The 10,610-nt window shown below is 33.4% G+C and overlaps 1 protein-coding gene across 1 annotated transcript; it reads left to right on the forward strand.

Annotated features, from left to right (window-relative positions):
- The first annotated feature begins 4,482 nt into the window (after positions 1-4,482).
- Positions 4,483-10,124, forward strand: LOC128177500 (uncharacterized). The gene is made up of 3 exons (XM_052844220.1): positions 4,483-4,658; positions 8,200-8,257; positions 9,208-10,124. Exons 1-3 carry the CDS (start codon positions 4,656-4,658, stop codon positions 9,840-9,842), a joined length of 696 nt encoding a protein of 231 aa, XP_052700180.1. The 5' UTR covers positions 4,483-4,655; the 3' UTR covers positions 9,843-10,124.
- Positions 10,125-10,610: the final 486 nt, after the last annotated feature.

Below are 10,610 nucleotides of genomic sequence, written 5' to 3' on the forward strand. Positions count from 1 at the left end.
ATAAACTAATTAATGCAATGCATTATTCATCACATCAAATTAAATTCAAATAAGCAAACAGATTATCGTTGTGGCCACTTTAAAGTCCATAAATCTGGAATGAACATACACATAACAAAATATTATCTAACGATAACTCGTATACGTAGGTCAAACCAAATCTGCAATTATCTAAATGCAAAATAAATTTTAATCAAAGTACTGATAGTTCTGAAAAGCTCTAACCCAGCTTCTGTATGTATATAACAGATATATGTATATAACATTTCATCTTCAGTATACGCACTATATTTCCTCACCACTGCGTGGCAGCCCCTGCAATGATGTATGTAAATAAGCCCCGTACATTAAATTCACAATAGCCCGTACATTAGATTTACAATAGCCCATGCACTCCTGTTTAAATGATGTAAACTTCTGCTCATAGGGGGCGGTTATTCGATGCACCGGAAATAGAAGTCTAACGACAATAAAGCGCTGAGCTATGCTTAGCGCTTTAAAAATTGTCATTAATTATAGAAATGCGATTTTTAATAAATTCATTAACTGATATAGCACTGAAGTTTATCATGTATGCTTATGCATTTCTTACAGTGTAAGTGACAGTGAGTTAGTCTGCGATATCTCCATAACGGTCAAAATACAGAACAAAGCATTATCAATGTGCAACTATTTTATAACATAACACATCACTTTTTTCTGCAGTAATAGTTTCATTTCATTACCGTTTGAACAAAGAATCTCTCTCTCTCTCTCTCTCTCTCTCTCTCTCTCTCTCTCTCTCTCTCTCTCTCATAATAATTCCGACATAAATATGTTGCATGTTTGCATAATAATATGGACGCAGTTGTGGCAACGCACTTTGAAAAAATTACTCTTTTTTTGGAAATTTTTCAAAGTGTGTTAGATTTGGGATCAATATTCGACGCATTTTGAGTGCGTTATGAAGGTACATTGACATTGTTATCATCAAGACATTTAACACAATTTGAAAAAAAATATGTATAAATCACAGGTTTTTGAATTGAATTTCTAATTGATAGTATGAAGAATATACTCTTTTAAAATTCTACTCCAATAGATCACTTCAGTATTAAAAAAGGTACAAACATTTGACAAACATATAATTTTATTATACTTTCATGTTAAATACTGAAATCTGGTTGGTTTAGACGCAGTTGGTAATCCGTTCTATTACCCTCAGCCTTAGCAACACACTTGGCAACGGGTAACACAACGAATTGTTACATGCGCGTAAATTATGAGCGTACTGTTCGGCGTAAAATTAACTTCATTTTTATATAAAAGCAGTAAAATTTTCTCTAAAATTAAGACATTCAGTATAATAAAATAAATAGTGCCTGTTTGGGAGGGTAACGGTTGAAATTGACACCCCTCTAAAACCATTGTCAACCTCCGCTTTGCGTCGGTTGACAATGGTTTTCTCGGGGTGTCAATTTCAACCGTTACCCTCCCAAGCAGGCACTATTTATATAATAATGAACTAAAAAAGTAAGCATAAGGGTATGTGTGTGTGTGTTGTTTTTTTTCTAAAAGATCATATTGTTTTTGATAAACATAATAACGTATCATTTTTTTCACATCATGTTTGTTTACAAGCACATGCAATTGAATCCAATTTAAATATATTGTACATTGATCTTCATTATCAATGTATGAAAATTGTTTTCGTTTCTGGCATGGTCCAGTGTAATTTCCGGCAGACAAAAAAAAAGGAAGAGACAGTTGCTAAACGATGCAGTTTATGTCCTATTTAGATAATTCAAATCTCCCGAGTTGTTCTTGTATGTGTAGACTGTCAAACTACGTAAGCTTATGAGAAAAGAAAAACAATTCTAACCGAGAAACTGTTCATCAAGTTAGCTGAGAATGAATTGGGATATTTTTTGAATATATCACATTAAGCTAAAAATAAAGATAAAATAACCATTTAATAATGGTTATATGGTTATTATAAAGTATTATTCATTTTGACCAAACCCTGAACATTTTTTTTCAAAGTGCTTTAACATTCGTGATACGGAGGCCCGTTGGTGCCACAGGAGAAAAAATATTTTATCTGGCGGCCGCCATATACTTTTCTGATAAAACCTGGCTTCCTGATGCGCGCGCATGTTTTAATGGGAGCTTTTTAGGGCCGGAGTTGTGGATACACTCTAATTTATAAGTTTTATTAATAATTTCTGAAACTTGACATTAAATATCAATTGCAGAGCTTAGGGTTTTGAAAAACTGGTGGAGTTGAATGTATAGTAGACTTTGTTAAAATCTAAAATGATTTATAAATTACTTTGTGCCTTGTATTGTACATATAATATGTTGTAAACATGGTATTTTATAGATGATTCTGAACTTTTAAAACTGAACTAAACACCCGTTCAGGAAATCTTAACATTAAAAAACCTTAACTTGAGAGGACTGTTATGTAAACATGTATAAGTAAAGGAGCGCACTGCCTCCTATATGTTTTAATTTGGTATAAGAATTTACCAACGCAGATTAAAGTCAGTTTTATTGACAGCTAGTACAGGCAATATTATCACGAGAGCGGATCCTGCTATGACTTTATAAGGATAAACTAGGATAAGTGTGTACTCGCATTCGTGGCCATAAAAATGAAACTATTTAACTGACTGTGTTAAAAGCTTATTCCAAATCACAGTAAACTTGAAAGGCAGTACAATAAAAAGATCGTGATCGGCCACAGTCTCTCTGGGTAAAAAAAAACCCGTATGGTCAGTTAAGAGACTTTATATGAATGACATGACTGATGGTCAGCATACCAAATTCATGCGTGAGAACACATTGGCTAGAAAAACCTCAAATAACAGACACACTGGAATTACTTAATTTAATACTTTCCTGAGAGTTTTTTAACATCGACAATATCAACGCAAAAAAATGCGTTGACAAGGTCCCAAAATTAAAGCTCTTTAAAAACATTTTTCAAAGTTCGTAATTTTTCAAAGTGCGTTGTAACGTAGAAATTATTTATAGACTTAATGGCATGTCAGAAACAGACATAAATATGACAGTATACATGTGTATAGTTTTGATTGAATTTCGCGCTGTTTGATTTTGCATCTCAAAGTCAAATAATAATTAAGGTTTTTATTCTCGAAAGCCAGTAAAAGACCAAAAATAATGTGTTACCTAAATTTTGACCGTGTATTTAAAATCATCTAAGATATCATATCTATGAAATGCTGATTTCAACACATTTACTGGTTATATCGGAAAACAAAAGCTATCGATTCTTACAGCATATTGCTAACTTTTTATAACGATATATCATGTGATTAAAACCTGGTTTTACTACATGTATATATATCTTTTCATTAAATAAGCCTTTACGACTTTGGTACTACAAACCACATGTACGATAGCTTATTTTTACGTATCCATCATTATCATTATTATATTTTTGTTCAATACCTTTTTCATTATTAATAAAAAGTTTTAAAAAGCGGACTGAGGGAGACAGTCGGTGGATTAGCCCGGGGGGTATAAGAGATAAATCGTCTTGTTTACCGAACTGACTGCTATAAAACGCATTATTGATGTTGATATAATAAGGTCAGTCGCGTGATTGACACGTGCCCTGCACTGCACAAACGTCAGTTGTAGTTCCATAATTTGGAATTTATAGAAGGAGGTGGAAAGTCACAACCTTTGATGTTAAATGTTTATTTGGAAACCGATGAACAAACAAACAAGGCAACGCTGCAATTACTACATGTATTTGTATTATTTGATTTTTGTATCTTGTTTACTCTAAAGCCATAACATCCACAATATCTAAAATTAGATAATGTATGAAAAAAAAATATATTTACGAGTTGACTTATTGAAATTATACATTTTTTGTAATTTTTTCTAGTTCATTTTTTCTTGTAAAATAATAATTTTTATTTCAATGTATAAATAATAGATAATCAAACACTTCAGTAAGACAAGTACGATGGCCTTTTTCATTTAGATTCAAAAATTCTTTTTTCTGGAACGTTCAATTAATAATACCTAAATCGACTTTTATTTCAGTTTTTATGTATAATATTCTGCATGATAAATGCCACTTAATAAAATAGTTTCTCTAAAATTTGGACAACAAAACAGCTAGACTTTTACAGTATTCGGTTCAAGCTTGTATCACGTCGCATACATATCTTTACAAACAATATCAACCTCTTAACGACATAAAATTGATTTCTCAATTCCGTTCGACATAGATCGATTTGTCAATAAAATACATGTAAAGAATTAATTAGAGTAATTAATTAACTAGCGACGAATGACGCCTCATCACCCCCTTGAACTTCCCCTGTGATGTCTCAAAGCGACAAAAATCCGTAAATCTGGGGAGTGACGGACTGTGACGTAGCGCGCCTGCGTATTCACCTCCCCAAGTACTCTCACCTGTAAGGTGAGATCCCCGCGCCCTGTGATCATTCGCTAGTGTCCATCCGCGCCTACACGCATCGCCGAACGTATATATGTTCAAATAAGAGAGCTATAAGATAATAAGACAGTCCATTTTTCATTCATGATTCCAGGGAAGCTTGCACCGCCCGCTTTTATACACAGATTTATGTGATTTTGTTTTAGCTTGTGAAGGATTATCAACATCAAGAGAAATGGTGAGAAACTATTTTTATTGCAAGAGACACGTGCGACGGGAATTGAATGAAACTTTTAAATTCATCTTTTTACTCTAAAATAATGGAAATATACACTGTAAATTGTAATCTAAATAAAATTTCAAGTTTGTCTATTTACTCTGAATTTAAAAAAAGGTAAATTAATCGAAAAGAAAAAATATTTTGTGAATACTGTATACAGCTGAGTTATTGTTTTAAGCTGAACGTTTTTCTGTGTGTGTGAGGGGGGGGCACATTTTCATCAGAAAGAAAGAAGCATTCAGTTGTCTTATGATAGATCTAATAAGTTTTCGGCTTTGATTTAAGCCACTGGACACTTTGCTCTTTTTTCAGTAAAATTAATAACCATAGTGTTGACAAAATGACCCATATCTGACAAAACTGAGCTAAGTTTGTCATCCGAACATTAATTTCCGGTGAGAAAAGTTTCCAAAAATAGCCTATCATACATTTTTCATCGTGGTAACTGTCGCTGGACCATCATTTCATCAACGGATAGCTAGGCGGGTTATATATGATAGGGTAAATGGTCCCACTATTGACCCCGTTCTTATAAAAAAGACTGGATAGATATTGAAGACAAACGTTTACAATTTTATGTACAGAAGTTTTGGTTCTTCGTACAAGTCCCAAAGCGTTCAAAGGTTTTTTTTTATTGGTATCAGAATATAGCCACACTGTAAGTGTGAGTGGCATTGTTCCATACATATTGACTGCATGATGACAAAAATGAAATAAAAAACTTTCGAGATAAATGGAGATCTTGATCTTTCATATTTGGGTTTGTAACAAAAAAGATATAGTGTTTTCTGTAAGAATTTTTTTAGAATTTGCAACATTGAAATTGCACGTTAAACTAAAAAAAGGACACGAAAGGCAAAACAAAGTCCATGGTATTAAGAAAAACAGTATGCATCAATGCAAAACTGGACACATTTCACGAAATAAATGAGACAGTTATATTATATTATCGTCTTTTTTTGTTTGCCTTTTGCATAGTTTTTGCATAGAAATTCTTTTTCTGATTCATTTATAAACAGCAAATAACAGAAAAGTAAAAGTACAAAAGTTCTCAAGACAGATCAGTTTATTTAATTAATTACCAAAATATGATAAATCATATTTGTTTTTTTTTTTAATATCTAAAAATTATCATATCAATTTTTCATATTCTTTTGATCTTATTCCATTTTGCACTTTCCGAAATACAAAAATGTTGATGAGATTTTAAAAGTGCTTTTCTTGATAAATAATTGACAGCTAAGCCTAATGCTAATGCAACATACCTTTATGATAAATAATATATTTCCACATAATTACTCATTTAATGCCGCTGCTTCAGTGTTACGGCCATTGTTATTACGGACAAAGTTATCCGTCAAATTAAATATTTATAAATTGAGATGTATTATTCAGGTCGTTCTTGGGAAAAGACCTGTGAAGTAGATTTTCTTTTTTTTCTTGTCTAACATTTTAATTTCAACTTACGGACAATTTCTTATGCTCGAAATTCAATATGCATCTAAACAGCAAATTTTTGATTTAAGTAATTTATTTCATTGTGTGTCAAAGTAGCTTCACATAGTCCAAATTAAGTTTGCTACTCAATATTTGCTACATGTATCCCATATACATGAAAGTTACAGAAATATAAGAATATTAATTTACGATGATGCCATGAATATGATTTATCACTTTTCAATATTTTATTTATATTTTCCCGTAGTCAATATTTTCCAGATACTTAAATTAGTATATAGAATATACAAAGTATTTATATGAAACTAAAACCATGAACTGTACAAGTGAACATTTTCCTTTTTTATGCCTATTTGTTGTTTACACGGCCAATTAATGGCATTATGCAAGGAGTTGTCTTACATGCATTGTTCTTCACATAAAATGATTATTAGTTATGAGCATCGACAAGAAAGTTACAAGAATATTATTGCCTGTCATTATCAAGACACCGTCAATGGCTTAGAACGAAAATACGAATTGGCCAACGACAAAACGTCATTTTGTTTCGTTTGACCAATCAACGCCTGGTCTTGGGACGCCGTGTTTTACTTCCTCTTCATTGTGCACCTGTCGTTCTATAGCTATGGCGGGGGAGGCTAAGTGTTGTTGTTCTACTTAGTGGAAACATTAATTACAGGTTTTAGATTCATTAATACCTTGGTATCAATGTTAGTTTGTGTTATTAACCACAGTCTAGCATTGCATCCGATGGCAACAGCGTGGGACATATTGGTTTGGAATACAGATACTCACGAGCAAATAAATAAACTGTTATAGAAGATTACACTGATTGACAAATTCATTTTCAAACATTTGGACCTGCTTAATCAACAACTTCGAATGCAGTCCGATTTTATTAGATTTTTTTTATACCCCCCCCCCCTTGTTTTAATCAGATAGGACATCAGAAACCGACACATGCCAAGAACGGATAATATAGCATGTCCGCAAAGTTTTAAAAAAGGCGCACATAGAAATCATTGGTTTGGAGGAAATAATATATATGTCTGTATTTCTGCATTTCTTCACCTTTGAATAACGGACCACAAACGGCGAATATATGTCGCTCCATCAAAATATCGAAGTCTTTGATTTAGAAGACCAATAAATGTGGTCAAACTCCAAGTAAAATGACCGCCGATAGTTGTCATCTGTCAGTCCGTGGTCCCCAGTAGAACCAGTCCTGGGGGTGACTCATCTTGACCTTCACTAACCTGACACGGTGTGGTCTCACTAGCCAATGTGTCCCAATCAAGTGGCCCAATCCCCTTTGTCTTTTTTGTCCGGCTTGAAATGTTAGGGTATCTCCGTTCTTACTACATTGATTAGAACTGTCCATCTGTCTATCCGTCCGTCCGTACTTCAGTACTTTTGTCTGTCTGTCCGGCTGGACAAATATTTAAATATACATGAATGAAACAATCACACTGCACATATTTTGTTTATCAATGTAAATCTTGTAAAGACAATGTAAAAAAAATTCAAACATTCCCATATGTCGAGTTTCAAGGTTGATAATTACCTTATAACCCTGATCATCTCATGCATTAGTGTCAAAAAGATTCAAAATGAATCGACTAGATATTGATATTTCAGTAGCAATGTGACATCTGGCTTCAAGAATTAAGGTTAAATTTGACAGGTCAAGGCCATTTTCTGATGTATATTAGGAACATTCTAAAGCATTCTTTAACTACAGTAAATCAGCGATCTAAATTTATAAGTAATGTAAAACTTTAAAATCGTTGAAGAACATTTCCAAAATCAGACGAGAAATCTTTATTATCTCATATAAATGACAGTTAGTTCAGAATAAGGGGAAATTCATGATATGGTGAAATTCGGCAACTTTTTATCAATGTAATGTAAGGGAAATTTAGTTTAAATCCATGCAGTGTGTACAAATTAAACTAATGAAACACAAAAGCGTTGAATGTGATTATCGTTATGTTATAATTAAATTATGAACTAGTAAATATAATATATATTTATTTTGCAGGGTGTTTGGACTTTTCTATCGATATTCTTACTTCATCACATGGTTTCCGGTCATATGGGTAAGTTGACATGTAAAACGTACAATATTTACTTATACATGTATTTGACTTTCACATTCTATGGTATATAAGTACAATCAAAACAGAATCATTGCAAAATCTTCTTCGATGAAAGATATTCGTAAGTTTTTTTTTTAAATTTTGCATCATAGTCCTACTTTTACATCTCTTGTATAACAAATGTAATTTTACGTGCTTGACAAAATTATCTATCTCTAAGAGAATCTAAAATAATAAATTAGTTACCTTTATTCTAAGATCTTTTTTGGTCAAGATGCAACAAAATGGTATTGAAATGCATAGCTTTAGTTGTACATTGTTTTAAATTATGCGTCTAATAAGTTAAATTTCTTCGGATGTTTCCTTAAGGAGGTAGATGAGAAAATCTTTTAATTAAATCTGTTTTTACAGGGTACTCACATTAAGATCTGATCACTTTTTACTGGGCTCTTCCTCTTATTTTTTTCTACTTTTGCAAAACCGAATCTAAGATTTTTAACGCAAGGTTTCTTCTCTTTGTAATAAATATTTGCAACATTTTATTAGTTAAGCTTTAAATCGCACTTTGACAAAAAAAAATAACACTAAAGAAAATCAAGAATCTAACCAATTTGAAAGTAAAATTTGACGTGTAGGGACCTTCCACTAAATTCCACTGTTAGTATTTACTAGTAAATGATTTTATATTTGCTTCTTTCTTGATTGATTTTTCAAAATCTTGAATGCATAAAATACATAATACCAAAAATTCTTTATTTCGTGTTTTGTTTTCACAAAATCTACAAAATTTGAACTTTTTCATTTCTTGTTTTGTTTTCCTAAACCTGCATATTATGGACATTCACCGTAAAGAAAAGGAAAATGCAAGGGACTTTTCCTGCACGTGTACATTCGTTCAATTCCAAATTTTAATAACAAAGTTCATCAAAGTCCATGTTTTTTTGTTTTAGGTCGTGACCACTCGGAGGCCAGTCGCTGGTACCAGAGAACAGTGCGCGCCAAGGACCCGTTCGCCAAGTTCACAGAGGAGACTCTGAACCTCGGTACCAGGTTCCCGCGCCCGGGAGAGAGCGGCTTCAGTAAATCAGACACGATGCTACCCCCTACCACAACCCCGACGCTGCTAGACTCGTTCCTTAATTATGACTACAACTACGATTACCCCTCAGTGACCCCCGTCGCTTCTACTACGGATGGTAGCAAGAAAAGCACGACCAAAGCGACACAGAGCAACCATTTAGCGCAAAAACTCGACTTTGTGGACCCAGTTCAAGGGGATACGTTTTCGGTCACGTTCGACCCCTTACCCACACAAGTGTATCCAACACCCCCCGGAGGGTTCTTGAACTTTGAGAATACAAAGCTGTATCCTGAGACAAACAATAATCAACAAAACGTTGGTCTGAGTGATCTAGATAGCAACAGTCTGCACAACGACCTAGACTTCTTCTCCAAGCTGAAAAACGACCGGAAGAGGATTCTGGCTGAAAGGCTTGTGAGGAATATCCAGAGACCTCTCAGTTTTCAGGAAAATAATCACTTAAATATCGATCCCCTCTGGGTCTATCTTCTGGCGTCACAGTAACCGAGCTAAATGACGTCATTATCTACAAACTATTTATACTTCTGTGATACGTGCACCGTACATGGTTGTACAGACAGTGAGTGGTTGAACTGTAGGATAGGTTTACCTGTAGTTTGACCTAATTATTAGATACCCAGTTTTGTGATGTTGCAGCACGTATGACGATATCAAATAATCGACCAATGCACTTATTTAACATTGCTTGTTATATTTGTTGATGTTTTATTTCACATAAATGTTGTTCTCTGATGTTTTTGTTCATTAAACAGAATAAATATTAAGAAATAAGTTGTCTTATTCAATTCTCTCTCTCTCTTTCTCTCTCTCTCTCTCGTTTGAAGGTATATGAATGATATAGGATGATATGCTTTTTGGGAGTTGATTTTAATCAACTCTCCTATGCACTTACTCGGGCAAAGCGAAAGTGAAACAGTGTTTGGACCAAAGCACAAATCAATACCGCAGAAAACACTTAGTTCTTGAAAATAATCGATAAATTCGATGTTATATATTCTGAAGCACTGTTTTTCAAGAAAACTTATTTATCAATACCATGAAAATAGTAAGATTTTAAATTGTACAAACAGTTTAGATATTTCAGTTTAGATATTAGATATATATATATATTAAGTCGTATGTATTCCTACGCTAGATCAATTTAGTCTCGTTCAACCAGACGCGTGGCCGTCTCCGTTAATATCCGACAAAACAGAGCCTCTCTTGCTTGTCGGAGATAAACGGAGACAGCTGAGCGTTTGGTTGAACAAG

This window comes from Crassostrea angulata, chromosome 3 (assembly GCF_025612915.1).
Source record: "Crassostrea angulata isolate pt1a10 chromosome 3, ASM2561291v2, whole genome shotgun sequence".
Lineage (NCBI taxonomy): Eukaryota > Metazoa > Mollusca > Bivalvia > Ostreida > Ostreidae > Magallana > Magallana angulata.